At 52.1% G+C, this 17,249-nt stretch overlaps 2 protein-coding genes across 3 annotated transcripts in view; one reads left to right on the forward strand and one right to left on the reverse strand.

Annotated features, from left to right (window-relative positions):
* Positions 1-2,159, forward strand: part of INSR (insulin receptor) — a 71,023-nt gene extending 68,864 nt beyond the window's left edge. For both annotated transcript variants that reach the window (XM_004595727.2, XM_058657773.1), the window contains exons 19-21: positions 641-770; positions 1,083-1,217; positions 1,730-2,159. In XM_004595727.2, the coding sequence (XP_004595784.2) occupies positions 641-770; positions 1,083-1,217; positions 1,730-2,084 (620 nt within the window). In that variant the 3' untranslated portion in view covers positions 2,085-2,159. The remainder of the gene's footprint in view (positions 1-640; positions 771-1,082; positions 1,218-1,729) is intronic.
* Positions 2,160-4,994: 2,835 nt separating this feature from the next.
* Positions 4,995-16,297, reverse strand: LOC131478417 (vomeronasal type-2 receptor 26-like). The gene is made up of 7 exons (XM_058657666.1): positions 16,254-16,297; positions 15,872-16,163; positions 14,160-14,966; positions 13,267-13,494; positions 12,118-12,241; positions 9,335-10,221; positions 4,995-5,223 (listed from the first exon to the last, which is right to left on the reverse strand). The coding sequence occupies exons 1-7, from the start codon at positions 16,295-16,297 to the stop codon at positions 5,092-5,094; spliced, it is 2,514 nt and encodes an 837-aa protein (XP_058513649.1). The 3' UTR covers positions 4,995-5,091.
* Between the last annotated feature and the right edge of the window lie 952 nt (positions 16,298-17,249).

Here is a 17,249-nt window from a genome sequence, read left to right on the forward strand (position 1 = left end):
GCTCCAGGGGAAACCACAGAGCAGTTCATGCTCTGAGCTGCAGGTGACCAGGACCCCAGTGGAAGCCACACCTGGGGTGGGGGAGGCCGGGTGAGGAAAGGACTCACCCTTGTCCCTTGTGTAGAGGCAGTGCCTGTCACCCAAGACTGGCAAGGCGAGGGGCTCATGTTGCGGTACAGCGGGTGAAGCCGCTGCCTGCAGAGCTGGCATCCCATGGGGTTCCAGTTCGAGTCCCAGCTGCTCCACTCTCCATTCAGCTTCCTGCTCTTGTGCCTGGGAAAGCAGTGGAAGATGGTCCGGGTGCTCGGACCCCTGCATCCGTTGGAAGGGGAGGGGAGACCCGGGTGGAGCTCCTGGCTTTTGCCTTAGAGCTGTTGCAGCCAGCTGGGGAGTGAACTGGCGGGTGGAGCATCTGTTGCTCTCTGCCTCTCCCTGAGGAAGGGGAGGAGTCGATGGATGATGGAGGGAGAGTGGGGAGTGGGGAGGACTTGCCAGGAAGGACGGGGATACTGCCACCTCCTGTGAGTGGCCCCCACCCAGCCCAGCGCCCAGGTGGGCACTCGGCAGGGAGGGCTAGCCGCGCTGACGGCTGACGCTGAGGCTGTGCGCGTGCGCGCTCGCGTGCGCCATGCGTTGACAGATTTTGGAATGACCAGAGATATCTACGAGACGGACTACTACCGCAAGGGCGGCAAGGGCCTGCTGCCCGTGCGCTGGATGGCTCCCGAGTCCCTCAAGGACGGAGTGTTCACCACCTTCTCTGACATGTGGTGAGTCCGGCGTGCCGGGTGGGGCGGTGCGGGGCCGTGCTGGCTTCTCAGGCACCCGGGGGGAGTGACAGGTGACAGGTAGCAGGGGCCTCTCCCCTGGGGGCTGACCAAGGCTGCGTCACCTCTAAGGACCCTGGGCCAGCCTTGGTGATGCTGACTAAGGCTGATCCTGTGGGTGCTTGGGACCTGCAGGGGGTGGGTGGTTTTTCCTTGTGCGTGCATACAGGCGACACGCCAGCATGTGCGTGTCGGCGTGTGAGTGGGTGTGCAGGTGCGTGGGGCCCGCTGACTTCTTGCAAACGCCTTGGGCAGGTCTTTCGGCGTGGTCCTCTGGGAGATCACCAGCCTGGCAGAGCAGCCCTACCAAGGTCTGTCCAATGAGCAGGTGCTTAAGTTTGTCATGGATGGCGGACACTTGGAACAACCTGACAACTGCCCGGAGAGACTGTGAGTGTAGCCCGGTGTGCCTCCAGCCCATGTGGAGAGTTCGAGTTCTGCCTCTGGTGTGGAGTTCGAGTTGAGGCCCTGGGAGGGAGCCCCGAAGCTTCCAGCCACTGGGTTCCTACTGTCTCCCTGGTGGGAGACTTTGGGGAGCCCTGGATTCAGAGGCAGCCTGAGCCTGCTATTGGGGTGTGTGGGGAGGGAACCAGCAGTTGGGAGCCTTCCCCCAACACCCTCCCTCCCTCTCCCTGTCCCTCCCTCTGGCTCGCGCTCTGTCTCTCTCTCTCTCCGTCTCTTTCTCCCACCCTCTGCCTCTCAATCTCTCTCCCCTCACCCCCCGCCCTGCTCCCCGTCTGTGTTTCAGATAAATACATCTTCAAGTCCGCGTCCTAGCCCTTGCACTGCTGGGGAGGTGGGCGGAGCGGGGTGGGGGTGGGGAGCCTGGGTGGGGGTGATGCTGCGTGGCTGGGCCCCCTTGCCGCGGGTGGCGAGTCACGCGCCGTCCCCATGTCCCGCAGCAACGACCTGATGCGCCTGTGCTGGCAGCTGAACCCCAAGATGCGGCCCACCTTCCTGGAGGTTGTGAGCCTGCTGCAGGATGACCTGCACCCCAGCTTCCCGGAGGTCTCTTTCTTCCACAGCGAGGAGAACAAGGCCCCAGAGAGCGAGGAGCTGGAGATGGAGTTTGAGGACATGGAGAGCGTCCCGCTGGACCGCTCCTCGCACAGTCAGAGGGAGGAGGCGGCTGGCCGGGAAGGGGGGACCTCTCTGGCCGTCAAGCGCAGCTACGAAGACCACATCCCTTACACCCACATGAACGGGGGCAAGAAGAACGGGCGGATTCTGAGCCTGCCTCGCCCCAATCCCTCCTAACACGGGGGCCTGCCTGGGAAACAGGGCTCCAGCCACGCCCTGCTCGGGTACCTGCACCCCAGTGCAACTCAGGATGTCTCTGGACCCTGCCCGCCTCTCCCAGAGTGAGTGAGCCGGCGAGGGAGCCCCGAGACGCTGTCCCCCTCGACTCTGCCCTCCGCCTGTCAGCCTTTGAACTTGACACACCCTCGTGCAATTGCCAATGTGACCGGGGTGGCGGGGGGCTGTAGGTCTGTCGGAGAGCGGCGAGGAAGCCAGAACCCAGAGGGCGAGGGGGTTCCCGCCACCACCACGGCTCCAGAAAAGATTCTTTTTCTGGATGGAAAGAAAGCGCCTGTTTTTACAAAGATTTTTTTTTTTCCTTTTGTGCTGGTGTGTGTCTGAACTACAGTCTAAAATTGTTCATTCTTGTTTGTGGAACCAAAGTTGGCAAGCCCCCCACCATCACCGGATTGCCCACCCCCCGCCAGGCCCCCAGGCTGAGTGGGACTAAGGTGTGACTCATCTTGCGTTCCCACCACCTCCTCCTCCCCCTCCTCCTCCTCCTCCTCCTCCTCCTCCTCAACCGCTCAAGCTGCTCCTTCCCCTCCTGGAAGCCTGGCCCTTGGCGGAGGCCTCTCCTCCTTGGGGGTCTAGCTTCATCAAGGGGACACCCTGGCCCCCTGCCCCCGCCAACTTCACCTGGAGCTAAGGGAGGAGCTTTTTTCTTTTTTGTTTTGAGAGAGATGGCGAATTCTTTCAAGACCAAACAAAGCTGGGAAGGAAAGGAGGTGGGCGGGGAGGAACAGCATTGAGCTGGGAAGAGAGTTTTTGCCAACCTGTCTGTCCCGTTTTAAGTTGCTGAGTTGGGGTGGTGGGGGTTCCTAAGGAGAGGGGGAGGGGCCAGCCACAGGGCGGCCTCTTTGGTCTTCGAAGTGTCCATCATCATTATTATTATTATTTTATTATTATTATTATTACTATTATTATTGTTGTTCTGGGAATTAAGCCACATTCGCTGCTAACCGTTCTGGACATCTGGGGGGTGCGACGTGGGGATGAGCCACGCGGAGTGCGTGCGCGCGTGGGTTCTCTGGAGGCTGTGGTCCCTGGTCCGGTGGCCTCCCGTCCTCACCGCTCCCCCACAAACCGGGGGGGAGAGGCGCGTGGGGGGGTCTCCCACCTCGGAGAAGGCACCCACCCCCCGGGCTCGTCCCTCTCTGGCGGCTTCTCCGTGCGTACCTCCCAGCGGTGGCGTTCCCTTGGCCTGGACCCGCGCGCCACCCCACGCCACAATCAGAGGACTCAAGGACACGGCTGGACAACGCAAGCCTGGGACATGTGCATGGAGCTCGGGTTTTGGGGACCCTCGCCCGGACCCCCCTCCTCCTCCAGCCCACGCTGGCCGCCTCGCGCTGCAGGACACAGAGCCTGAGGCAGGCACGCCCGCCCCGTCTGCGCACCTGTGCTCCAAGAACTTCCAGGTGGGCTTGTGCCCCCCTGCCCCATCACCACAGATTCTGCTCTGTTTCTTTTTATTTTTCCTTTTTTTTGTGCGTGTGTGTGTGTGAAACAAACCACAGCTGCTCAAAGACCAGTGTGAACTCTGCCTTCGGGTTCACGGACGGCGTCACCCACGGGTCATTCCCCCACCTCCCAACAAGCGTGTCCCCCCTCCCAAGGGTGCGACTTGTTTCTTAACTCCTTTCTTCCTAAGAGGGTGGGGAAATATGCCTTTGCTCCCTCCTTTACAGGTGATTTGGGAAAAAAAAAAAAAAACACAAAAAATCATGGCCTGTTATGGGATTGCTGGGGTCCCTGCGTGATTGGACAGCAAGAAGCCAGAGTACAGAAATTATTTTCGCTGAATTTATTTTGTACATACAAGGGGGTTCTGTATGTAAATTTAAAAAGACCAAAAAAACAAAACAAAACAAACAACAAACTCCCCAAAAAGCAAAAACCAACCACACACGTAGGTCTAGATATTTTGTTGTTTGTTTTTTTTTTTTCCTAGTAAATTTGTAGCGGCCGTGTACTAGACAAAAGCAGCAATTTTCGCATTTTTTTTTTTCTAAATCAGAGAAGACTTTCTTATATTAGGGGGGAAAAGTATTTATTTTAATATATACAAATCACTCTGGAAAATCACTTTCGTAAAAAAAAAAATGGAGTGCATGTAAGTTTTTATCAAGGAAAACAGAAAAATAAACAGGTGAATGTGGCTCGTGCTTTCTTTTCTTTCTTTCTTTTTTTTTTTTCCAGCACAGCCTACCTCAAAGTCTTGCTAACAAGTGGGTCAACCAAGGACATCCTGCGAGAATTCAGAATTTTGTCCGGGTCTGGTCTGAACTAGGGGGTGCTGATGCTGGATTCCGGGGTGTGGTCACAGTCCGCTTGGAGAAAGCTTGGGTCAGTGAGCTCAGATTCGCTTTGTTCCTGGCTGGTCATATTTTCTGAATTTAGGATTTTTTTTGCTTTTAATCTTCCATTGGGGAGGGTGTTTGTTCTTACATTTGTTTTGCTGGTTATTGGGGATGACACCTGAGTCCGTCCCTGCATCCCCCTCTCCCAAGTGCCTAGGTTTTTTTGCCTGTGCCCCCTCGCCCCTGCTCCCTGCCAAGGGCCAACGCTAGGGGGTCCCTGTTGAAGGCTCCATCAACCCGATTCTTGCCAAAATGAGGCTCTGGCCCTGCCCAGCCCTGGTTGCGGTGGCCATTTGGTGAGGGGTGGGCAGTGAACCAACATATGGCGTTGTTCTGTCTGTAAGACGTAAGGGGGAAACATACTCCTCTATACACAAGCCGAGTTTCAGGACATGTGGGAGATCTGACACCTGTTCCCCTCCCACCTCCTGCCACGTGGTCTGCCTCCTGTTGGTGACAGGCAGGTCTGGTTTCCGAGGCGGTCTCCCCACCTTGTGCCCCCCCGGAATCCCAACAATATGATCAGAAGGATGCGCCGGGCTCCTCCAAAGTCCCCTTCTTTTGAGTTCTGTTCAGTTCTCTGGGATCAGAATGAATGGGACTCACACACACCCTATGCAACGCCTCTGAGTCTGAGTGGAAAAGTGGGGGGGGGGCCTTTGGGGAACCCTCAATGCAAACCCCACCAAAGTACTGCTGGATTTTTCTCTTAAAAACAAAAAAAGATTACTTTTCTTGGACAGACAGAGTTACAAGGAGAGAAGGTGAGTTAGAGATTGGTCTCCCATGCTGGTGCAGGTTCCAAAACTTTGGGCCGTCCTCAACTGCTTTCCCAGGCCACAAGCAGGGAGCTGGATGGGAAGTGGAGCAGCTGGGATTAGAACCTGCATCCATATGGATGGCAGCAATGTTCCCCTTTTCCCCCTTGCAACACGTTTATTTAGGCAGCAAGACCTTGGAGCATCTTGGGTTCTGGTTGACATCGAGCGGATGCCCTTTAAATTTTTGTAGCTTTGAGAACCCATGACAAGGTGAAGTTCAGGCAGACGGGGGATGTTGAGACGCTTGCCCATATGGCCACTGCTGGGGTGGGGCAGACTTGGGGAGAGACAGGGTACCATGTCCACTCCCCTGCACTCATGGCGTGACTCAGCAGCTGCCTCTGGCATCAGAAAATTTGCAGCGTCATAACCTCAGGACTCCGGTAAGAAAGGCGGCTCCCCCGGGAGCATGTGGTGCTGGGCTACAGAGCTGCAACCAACGGGCTTGGATCTCAGTTGCCTTTAGAGACGTCTGATTCACCAACGCGGTGACATCCATACACAGTTACTTTTTCATCCAGGGAAAGGAGAACACCGGGACAGCTCTGTCCTCCTTGGATCTTGGTGATGTCCAACACGTAGCAGAAAATAGTCCCCATCCAGGGCGCTGTCCTAGCTATGTAGGAAGGGGAGCGCCAAGCAGGGTCTCTGGATACAGGCTGAGTATAAGTGAGTCAGGTATGGGGACACAGTCAAGTTGTGGCCATAGGGGATGGTGTCTCTCTACGGACAGACCGGGTGTCTATGGGCTCACATGGGCACGCTTGGGCCACATGAAGCTGGCATTCTGATTGCTCACCACGGTTGGACGCTGGTTGGTGGGCAAGAATGCCACGGGGGCATGGTTTGCTAGGAGTGGGTTTGCCACATTCCTTATAGCAATAACAACTTGTACACTCTGTTGAGGAGGAAGCTGGGATTGAATTTCTATTAGATCCTTTGCGGTATATCCTCTTCAGTCTATGAATATTTCATCATCATCATTTGTATTTTTGCTGTGGTTGGAGAATGGGGGATGCTGGAGAAGACGGTGATTTCTAGTAACATGGTATGCGGAGAACTCTTCCCGAATGTTCTTCAGCACATCGGTCAGCACTGGAGGTGTGGCCGGGGAGACCAGAGCTGCACGCTGCATGGGAGCAAAAGATGCGATGGGCTCTCAAGGGCTGGGGCAGGAGACAGGTGTTTCCTGAGGGCTCTTCCGAGAGCAGGGCAATGCCATGGCTGCATTTAGCTGGCACTTTGGACGCTTCTCGGGGGCCAGTGAGAGTTATGGTTTGGGTGTTGGCTATAAAATTAACAATGCTTGTGAAATTATATTGTGAGCCTGGGGCCGTTGGCCCCAACTGAGAGGGGCGGAAGTGTGTGTCCACATAGGGAATCCTGAGTGGCTTGTTTGGTCTTTGTGGTTGATGTCCCGGTTGCCACCGCCCGTCCTCTGTCCTATGTGCCTGGGTGGCGTCTCGGTCATCTACACGGGACCCAGCATGCCACCGCGTTGGCAGAAAGAGACTTGGAAACACAGTAATAACCACCCCAAAGCTCAAAGATGATGATTTTTTAAAAAATCCCACTGTTTTCCTACAAGAGCCAATCGCATCATGTACAGAATAAGCTTTCTCTGCCTCCTCCTCCTCCTCCATCTTTCTCTTTTTCTGAAAGGGGTTTGGAGGAGGGGCTGTGGACATTGTTCTCCATGTAAAATATGGGCCGATGATCTGTATACAGTAAAATTCTGAATAAATTATCTGAGAATACGCCGGCTTCCGCGTGGTTGTCTAGATGGAGGCGGGTGGGGGGACAGGGCATGTTGGGTCATCCCTTGGGCATGAGCTGTGTTGAATTTTGGGGAGTTGTGGGGTACCCGTACTTGGAAGCGGGGGGCCCCCCCATAGTCTTGAGCCCATGAAACTGTAGAGAGAATGGAGGTGGAGGGGAAAGGAGAGAGAAATTCTTCCTCTAAAATGGGAAGAGTGTACAGGCACTTCACACACACACACACACAGAGTTTGACACCAACCACAAACTCTTTCTAAAACATCTATTTTTTTTATTTGTAATGAAGAGAGAAAGAGTGACAGAGAGAAGGATCTTATGTCTGCTTGTTCACTCGCAAAGGGGTTGTGATGGCCAGAGCTGAGCCGATCTGAAACCAGGAGCCAGGAACTTCTTCTGGGTCTCCCGCGCGAGTACAGGGTCCAAAGGCTTTGGGCCGTCCTCCACTGCTTTCCCAGGCCACAGGCAGGGAGCTGGATGGGAAGTGGAGCTGCCGGGATTAGAACCGGCACCCATATGGGATCCCGGGGCATTCAAGGCGAGGACTTTAGCCGCTAGGCCACGCCGCCGGTCCCGCCAATCCCTATTTTACCACCATTGTATTGGGATCAAATTCCCACCACATGAGCTCTTGGGAGGAATACGCCACATCCAAGCCGTGGGGCAAGGATATGGAAAATGAGAATAAAACTATGCACACGTTTCACAAATATTTTACCCCCAATTAAATGTGATTTTCCCTCGAACCTAACAGCACTACGAGGTGGGATAAAATACTGCCCATTGTGAAAGTGTCGGCAGGCCAGCAGGTGTGGGCTGCAGGGCAGGCCCTGGGGACCTGCCTTTAGTGACCTTCCTGGATGTGACTGGCTCAGCTCCCAGGGGAATCCTGGCAGCTTCCACTCTGCCTCAGGTTGGTCACCCCTCAAGTCATCCCTTTTTTCATTTTACTGCTTGTGAATTCAAGAAGCTTTGAAAGGTAGCAGGTGCCGGCCTTCACTTTTCCCTCCAGAATGGAAGGCATGAAGCCCATCCCTCCCACATAGGGGGATCTTCTTCCCAACCAGAGATGGCGAACCTAGGCTAGGGGACCCCCCACTTCAGCTTCGGTAGAATAAGATTTTCTGCCTCAGCGTCAGGGACTCTGGGCAGGTGCTCTAGCGCCATCTTGTGGTTCCAGGGCATTGGAGCAGGGTTTCAGTGAGTTAGGCTGACTGCTTCCATGGATGGGATAATAGGGTGATAAACATGCTTTGGGATCGCTAGAGCTGATGATTGTACCGCCTCATGGATATCCTGTGCGCAGTGAGAAGGTCAGGGTTGTCAAGCAAGTGGTTGGCTTATTCACTGCGTTTGAAAGAGACAGAACTTTGAAATTCCAATAGGTTCACATGAAGAAATGCCCCGAAAAGCCAACACAGTGCCAGGCTGAATCCAGGAGCCAGCAGCCCTGTCTGGATATCCCATGAGGGTGCCGGGACTATCACCTGTGCCTGTTAGCAGCTGGCACTCAGATGTGGCACTCACGTCCAGCATGCGGTGTCCAAAACCAGACTTGCGTGTTGTGGTGATGCCGCTCCCCACCCCCCACCCCCTATCATTCATCTAAAAACGGCTGATGTCTGATACTGGACTTTGATGTCAGTGAGAAAGAAAACATTTTCCCCCACGATGAAATTGAGGAAAGAAAATTCGATGTCACGATAAGAAAGACAGTAAATTGCTAAATCAAATACGATGTTCGACCTAGTCGCGTGTGTACATACCAACTTGGCATGTGTGATAAATACGGGATTTACAAACGGTTACGAAATGACTTGATAAATGGTCAGGGCACCATAAAGTATGTTCCAGGAATATTCTCATTGACTGGGTCAGTCTGGGAATGAAGGAAACATCCCGACACACGCAGGTTAACAATAAAATGACAAACGTGAGCGGAGTCAGAGGAAAGCAAAGGGAAGCATGTATAATCATGTTGGTGAATGACAAACATAGACAGTGTCAGGTAAAATGTGGAAATGAGTTGACTATGTGGGTATATGCATGGGGCCAATGTGAAACAGCTCCTGTACCTGGGCTTCCTAATGGGTTGAAGATCATGGCTCCAGTGGCTGCCTATTCAGAGCAGGTGGCTTCATGGGTACTTAGGCTCAGGGAATGTCAAACACTGGATGCGCAGTTAGGGTGATGCGGGCTTGAGAGATAATGAGACAGTCAGTCTGTTTATTCTAGAACTTCTTGTAGCCTTTAAAACTTGCAAAGAATTCCTCTCAGGCTTTAGGAGAATGATATAGCACTTGGGGACAAAGATGCAGCCCAGGAGCCCAGCACCAGAGGCCAAGATGGAGAAGACCTCCACGGCCACCATGACCTTCCCCTTGGTGCTCTGGTACACAGGCAGGAAGGTCACCCACACACTGCAGAACACCAGCATGCTGAATGTCAGGAACTTGGCTTCGTTGAAGGTGTCAGGAAGGTTCCTGGCTAGGAAAGCCACAGTGAAGGTGCCCAGGGCCAATGAGCCCAGGAAGCCCAGCACACAGTAGAAGGCAGTGATGGAGCCCTCGTTGCACAAGAGGATGATGTGTCCATGCTCAGAGTGTGCATCTGTGTCCACAAAGGGAGGAGATGTTGCCAGCCAGATGCCACAGAGAGTCAGTTGGATGAGGAAGCAGATGGGAATGACAGCGTTTGGGGCTCCTGACACCAGCAATCGCCTCATGGTCCTTCCAGGTTTCATGGCCTTGAAGGCCAGAACCACAGTGATGGTTTTGGCCAGCACGGCAGAAACAGCCAGTGTGAACACGAGGGCAAATGTGATTTGTCTTAGGAGGCAGGTGGCTGTGTTGGGACGGCCAATGAAGAGGAAGGAGCAGAGGAAGCAGAGGAGGAGTGAGATGAGCAGCATGTAGCTGAGGGTGTGGTTATTGGCCTTGACGATGGGTGTGCCTTGGTGCTTCACAAAGATCCCCAAGACCACGGCTGTGATGAGGGCCAGGGACAGAACCATGCAGACCAGGGCCATCCCCAGGGAATCCTCTAAGGCCAGGAATGTCACCAGCTTGGGGAGGCAGCGAGTTCTCTCCCTGTTGGGGTACTCATGCTCTGGGCACTGGATGCACTGCTCTGCATCTGAGGAACAATTCAGAATTTCTGTGTTACAAGGTTTTCATGTTTCCCACGGAAAACAATGATTTTCTTGGCAGGTACAAGTTGTGTCTGGTGGATTGCAGGACTACTTGAGGGTACATTTCTGGCCCAGGGAGTAAGCCTGCTGCTGCCAGGAGCCAACCAGTTCAGAGGGGATGCTTAGCCTTGGGGGTGAGGCCTTGAGTTAGCTCATCCTGTCAACACAGTTGTGAATGCTGCCTATTCTGTTTTCAGCTGTCCCAGATGTTTGCCTCTGGAGGAGCCTATAGTATTACAGCTGGAGGACTGGCTTGGGGCAGTGGCCTTTGAAGTCTTTTTTTTTTTTTTAACATGTGAAGGAGGAAATGGGACTTGGTCATTCTCCCAGGACCACTTGGCTTATCAATTTCCTAATAGGAACTGTGTTCTTTTGTGTTTCATTTGATATCTGGTAGGACACATCATTCCTCATTCTACATATTTTCGATGTTAGTAGGTTCTTGTCTCCTTTCTTACATAAATGTTACTTTTGAAGAATAAAAGAACAAGTACCCACTGTTCATTTCTAGAAGGTTGAGTATTTCAATCAAATGATTGAAGGGCAGATTGCATTTTCACAGTTTCCATTCACGATGTCCCCAAAATGGTTTGTTCATAGATATTTTATAATATATTGGGAGAATGTCATAATTTCTATCAGCTTGGTACCCACTGCCGTGCTGGCTTTAAGAGCTCACCTCTGGTGTCATAGTGAGTCAGCAGATAGGGACCACGGGCCTATGTCTGAATTCTGTTTATGGAAACAGGTGCTGGTTAGCTGATTTTTTTCCTCTAAGGATTTTACTCAAGTTTTTCAGGGGATACTCAGAGTGCTACCAGATTCTCAAATAATCTAGGGTGGATCTTTCTCTCATGTCTACATAGCTTTTCTGAAAGTGCCGTGTTCTCAGCTTTAAGTCATCCGTTCTTTTCCTGGCTTCTGTCCCAGAGACATGCCAGGTGCACACAGGCACACGGATTTTGAATTATCGATCTCGAGTTCTATGTTCCTGAATTTCTCTCTCTTGTTGACATCCTTATGTATCGGTCGATGTTTTTCCAGAAAGAGGGGAGAGTTAGCTTTGTTCTGTTATTCATGTCGGAAGCACTGCACTGCCAAGTAACCAGCTCTGTGATTCCTGTTTGCTAAAATGATTGAAATGGCAAAGGCTTAAGGATGCCATTCAGATCTTGACAATATTCTTGACAATTTGAAAGCCCCAAATATTTGAAATTGATTCGTTTACACTTTTTGGTTGTAAGATATGTGCTTTGACATACAATTCCTTGAGTGTGTACCTAGTGTAGTAAGTATTTCCAGAAAAGTTTGTTGTTGTTGTTGTTGCTTTTAGGATGTGTTCATTTTCTAACTTGTTCCTTGTCTTTCCTAGAGGATGCGGTTCCAAAGCATAGGGGCCTGATGTTAACTCTAAGTACTTTGTGCCTCGTACTGTTTGTTAAAGGTGTGATATAGGAAGTGATCAAATGTTTCTAGAATGTTTACTTGTACTAGCTATTTTATTTATCCCTTGAGTATGGTCAGCATGACGACATCTTCTGTTTCTTGGTAGACTATAGCCAGATCTCCCCAGGAGATCTGATTGAGGCTGATTTAACTCAAAAGTGGTGGCTAAAGAGAGAGATCTATTAAGTCTCTCTTAGAATCAGTGCCACAGTTCAGTTCAGCTCATGGGATGATTCTTCCCAGAGTGACGATTATGGGATGGATGTAGCAAAAGCATGCATGAGTCTGTGCTTTGGAAACTGTAGTGTTATGAACCCAATTCCCAGTATGCTTGGTCTCCTTCCTATTGAAATTAAAGGGGTGAGGTTAGTGTAGGGAAGTGACACATTTTCTACCTGTCTGATTGGAGATGCTTCTGTCCTGGCACGAGACACACATAAAGCAGCAGACAGGTTTTCCTTCCTGTAGAATTTTCATGAATCCTGGAGAGCAGCTCTGGCTGCACACAGACTGGGGAGCCTGCAAAGAAATAAGGAAGTCTTGGTCGTATGTCGCAGGTTAGTAGCCACTTTGATAGGCTGCTGGGTTTAGCTCCTCAGCACGAAAGACATGGACCTTCAAACACAGGTCATCCCTCAAACTCCCTCCATCTCCCCCATCTCCCTCCACAGTGATGTCTACAAATCTAATGTCATCTAACTTCCTCTTTGATTTTCAACTTCTTACTTGTCTTTAAACAAGGTATCTGAACACCTTTATTTCATTAAGAAGTAATAGCAACCCTCTTGGCTTTTCTCTCCCCTTCAAAATCATTTCAACATAGGTTTCTGTACTGCAAAGATTCTGAGAGAGTGTGTGCGTGAGTAGATGAGGCATACTTGGAAACATTCCAGGAAAGTGTCTAGTATGAAAAAGTCATGCTTGTATTTTTCCAGTGAACAGTTGGAGCGCTTTCATCTGTTCATCATGGTCTCCCTCTGGTTGGTGAACAAGATTTTAAGATTAGCGCAAAATAACCTGAGGTAGTGATGAGTTCAGATACTACTGAATGTGACTGGACAAAACCCACAGAGCAGGACTGAGTGAGAGAGTGTTTAGTGACCCGGGGATTGGGTTCCATCCACCTCTGGGCTCCTGAGGCAGAGTAGAGCCCTCCTCTCCATATAGGAGCACTGTGGGACGGCAAACACACCTGTTGTCTAAATGGCCTAGGACATTCCCTGTTTGAAAAGACCATATAGATCATGGTCATTGCTTAGAGAAGCCTCGTTGATCAAAGGTTGGAAACTGAATGGGATGCCCTTGTGTGGCAGAGTGGACACAGTGTGCCTAAAGACGTGATGTCATGTCAGTTCATAAACCACTTCCCTGTCTTCTACATCAGTGCTTAACTGAGACTCCAAGCATGGCTCAGGGTGGAGATTCCACACAGCAGAAAATCCACACAGCCAAAGTGGATTTAGTACTAAACTAAAGGGTTTTCACTACATATGATTTCAGGAGTGTGTTCATGGCTCTGTCCCACTCTGGACATGGAAACGTACCTCGATGAATGCAACTGGCCATTCTATCCACTCCTCATGGATGAGCAGGACTGGCTCCTCTGAATTCATGGAGGAAAACTCTCCAACCTTCACCAGCAATCCAAGACCAGTTGGGAAGCTCACAATATTGTGCATGTCGTATCGGACTGTGGGGTTTCTGGTTTCATCCAGGGAGATGTGGCTCCCAGCGCTGTTCACAAACTGGAGTTTCCTCAGAAACGGATGGAGCTAGAAGGAAGACACAATCGAAGGGTAAGGAGGACATTCAATGGCCATGTGAAAGTCTATATGGAATCCACTCTCCTCCCTCCCGACACCCAGGATTCCTTTCTCGCAGAGGCTGGGTTTTGTCACACACCCTTAAGGGAGAGGAGCTCTTCTGACGCCCTCTCTGGAGAAAGAACCAGGTTTATTAACAAGCATGCAGGGTGTTGTCTAGAGTGTTGGGATGGAGGCTGCAGCTCTCACTAAAGGAGTCCCCTTGGAGCTGCTCAGAAAGCGAACCGTGAGAGACATTGAGCATACAGAGTCAGGGTCTTGAAGATGGTGATATCAAAACATTTCAGCGGAAAGTACAGACTTGACCAGTTTGTCATCCCTGCCTTGTGTCATGAGCTATGTTTTGGATATGTGTACAATAGGAGTGTCTCCCATGGGAAGGATGTTCTGGGATGCAGTTTCTAATGAAAGAGTTAGAAAAGGGGTACCCCAGTCACAGAGTTCCCCAAGCAGGGGTGACAGTGACAATGAGAAGTACTTGAAAACCACCTTTCATTTCCTTGATCTTGCTGATCTTGAGATAAGAAAGGGGTCACCATGGTGTGAGGCTGTAAAACCCCTCTGTGTCTCCCACTGGGTGCTTGGTGCATAGGCTGTGTGCAAGAAGGGGTTACCTGCCAGGGAAGCAGCACAGGCCAGTCTGTAGCTGTTGAAGATGCCATTTCTACGTTCCTCAGGAGCAGCCCGTGGAGGGCGAGGGCCACCGCATGCACAGCGTTGTAGATGGAGTAGCTGGCATCCGACAAGGTCCTCATGTCCATGTCTGCTGGCAGGAACTCAAGGGAAGCGTTGGGCGGGCAGACCCCAATTTCTCCACACAGCGACCCCGCCAGCGAGCAGTGGAATGTTTGAAGCCAGAGTGTGCTGAAATAGAAGTCTTCTGGGTAGTGGGAGGGGTTTACTGTGCCCAGGAAGGCCTGGAGGCCGGGGATCTCCTCGTGGTGGTGGGAAAAGGAGAAGCCGCCGTGGAAAGAGTGCAGCAGGTGGGTTGTCTCGTACACCACGAGGTCTCGCTTGCACACCATCACCCACACCTTCCCGAGGGTGAGAAAGAATTCCCCGGAAATGTCTATATGCACGAGGGCCCTTACGTCCCCGTACAGGATGTGCACGCTTGCATTCGAAGCTGGGATCCTGTTCATGAAAGCGATGTCAGAAGCGGCATACATCGTTTTCGTGGTGGGCAGCTTCACGGTCAAGGCCACACAGACGCCCCTCCGGATCATCTCCCCACTGAGCTCCTGTAGGAACCACTCTCCTCTCATGTCGTCGGACACAAACAATGCCACCCACGTCCAGCCAAAGCGCAGCAGCAGGGTGAGGATGCCCTGGGCCAGAGCGTCATCACGGGTGGCCATCTGGTACAGGGAGGGGAAGCGGTGCCTGTCGCTCAGCATGGGATCCGAAGGGCCATAGGTGAGCTGAGGAAAAAAAGGAAGGCAGTCAGTGAGCGAGATTTGGGACTGTCCCTTGGGGAAGGGGAGTCAGAGGGTTCCGTCCGAGGATGCCCCTGAATGGAACAAAGTTTGGAGCGGAGCAGGAGAGCTGGAAAGACTGCCCAGCCCCCTCCTCCTGACCCCTGCATCCCAGCTTGGCCACACTAAGAAGGGACATTGAGTCCCTCACCAGAGTTGGAACAGACACTCAGGAGGCTGTCACCCTTGGAGCTGTGGGCTGATGCCAGGATGTGCCAGACACCTGATGTACAAGATCTAAAACAGAGACCAGTGTTCACCTTCTTACTCTCCTGGCCCTTGGAATTACCGATTTCCCCTCCCTCCCCATTCGCACCCTGTCTTATCTTGGCCATGTGAGGTCAACTCAGCCTCTTGGGTTTCATACAAGGCGATGTCCCCACAGCAGAGAGGTCTCTGAGGCTGAGCCTGTCTAATGTTTGGCAGGAATACCTGCGTGGATGGGTCCTCTCTTTAGGAACCTTTGAGACAAGCAGTTGTGAGGGGAACGCTCCCCGCAGAGCTGTCATGACGTCAGCCTGGGTGGATGGGAGCAGAGTGTGGTCTCCACGCTGTGCTCCTTGGAGCTCTGCGGAGTTGTCATGGCTGTCCATGTTGACCCCAAGGGACCATCTGATGAAGTTGCTGTCCAGGTCTCTGACAGTTGATGGCCTCTGGTTGCCTCCTGAGATGGTCTTATGCCCTTGGCATAAGGACAGGGCAGTTCCCTGAGCTGTGGGCATAGGCTACAAGCCACAGTGCTGTGGGCAGTCAGTAGCTGGTAATCCAGCAGGTGTGTGTGTGTGTGTGTGTGTGTGTGTGTGGACACCCTGACTCTGGGTTGAGGCTCTCAGTCTACACAGCCCACTCACCTGTGGGGTTCTGTAGAGCTCCAGAAGGGTCTGTGTTTCCTCAGAAAATGCTGACGTGGTCCCCGCAATGACTGCGACTGGGCTGTGCTGTGTCTGGCAGCTGTAGTTGGGGCATATGGGCATTGTTCCACTCAGGCCATGCAGGGCTCCCCACAAGGTGAACTGGTTGCTGGCAATGGTGTTGTACAACTGGAAGCCCAGGGTCAGGTTGGGGAGCAGGTGGGGGTCCTTATTGATCTCCTGGATGGCAAAGTAGAAGGCCAGCACATATTGGTAGTTCTTCCACAGCCACCTGAACAAGAGGGGCGGCATCGGGGAGAAGGGTCAGACCATGGAATTCAGTATTGCACCCTGGCTCTCCCCTGAAACACCACCAGCAGACTTGAGCTGCCAGCCCGTGCTGGCATCCCCAGTGACAGTTACCATGGTTACAGAAAGTCGGTGGACACCACAGTGATCTCAACCAGAGATCTGGCACTCCCCAAAGGCAGCCAAGGCCACATGCGGACCAATGATGGTCAAAGGCCAACATTCCCTGGCCTTTCAGGACCCAGGCAGGGCTGATGCCAGCACCCATGTCCGAGGGGGTATAAAACCTTTGTCTCCTCTGCCCAGCCTGTCTTTCCCGCTTGGGGTCCTCTCCTATCCTGTTCATTCCTCCAGGCCCAGGAACAGACTTCTCTTGGCATAATAAAGTCCTATTTGCACTTGGCTGGTATTTTGTTTTTTAGGTGGTTGGCGGATCTAACACCTAGCTCATGCAGGTGCTGGGCATGAGGTCCTGAGGGCTAAGACATTTGCACACCACAGGGTTGACAAGGCAGGGGACACGTGGCATTTAGCTACCACCTGGGCAGGCTGAGGTCCTGAGATCATCTACCTGGCAGGTGCCTCAGTGGGCTGTCATGGGCCAGCTAAGGATGGTGGGGCACACTCTTGCATCGAGGCTTTAGAAACGTCTGAAGGTGTCCCAGCCTGGGTCCCACGCCAGCTTGGGGGCAGAAGACGAGACACACGTAGCTTTGTTTCAGTGGCCCCTGAGTTGCAGGTTTTCAGAGCTGTGGGAGCCTTTAGCTCTGAAACCACCTTATATTCCAGGCACACCCCCCTACAACCCCTCAAGCCTTTTCTGTAATTTTCTGATCTAATGTGTCCACTCTTTTGCAAATACTTTTTTCTCCATTGTACCTTTCTTGAAATATGAGTATTGGGATCCAGCATTCCGTTTGATTTTCACAGTTTGCTTACATGAACTCAGCTTGCTTAAATGTTCTTTCTAAGGAATTCCTTCATCCCCTTGTTTCTCAGTGGTTAACAGGGTGGTGCTGTTTGCATTGTAAGCTTGAATGACTATTTTTCTCATGATGAATTCTCTTTT

Source organism: Ochotona princeps, chromosome 33 (genome assembly GCF_030435755.1).
Source record: "Ochotona princeps isolate mOchPri1 chromosome 33, mOchPri1.hap1, whole genome shotgun sequence".
In the NCBI taxonomy this organism is placed as follows: domain Eukaryota; kingdom Metazoa; phylum Chordata; class Mammalia; order Lagomorpha; family Ochotonidae; genus Ochotona; species Ochotona princeps.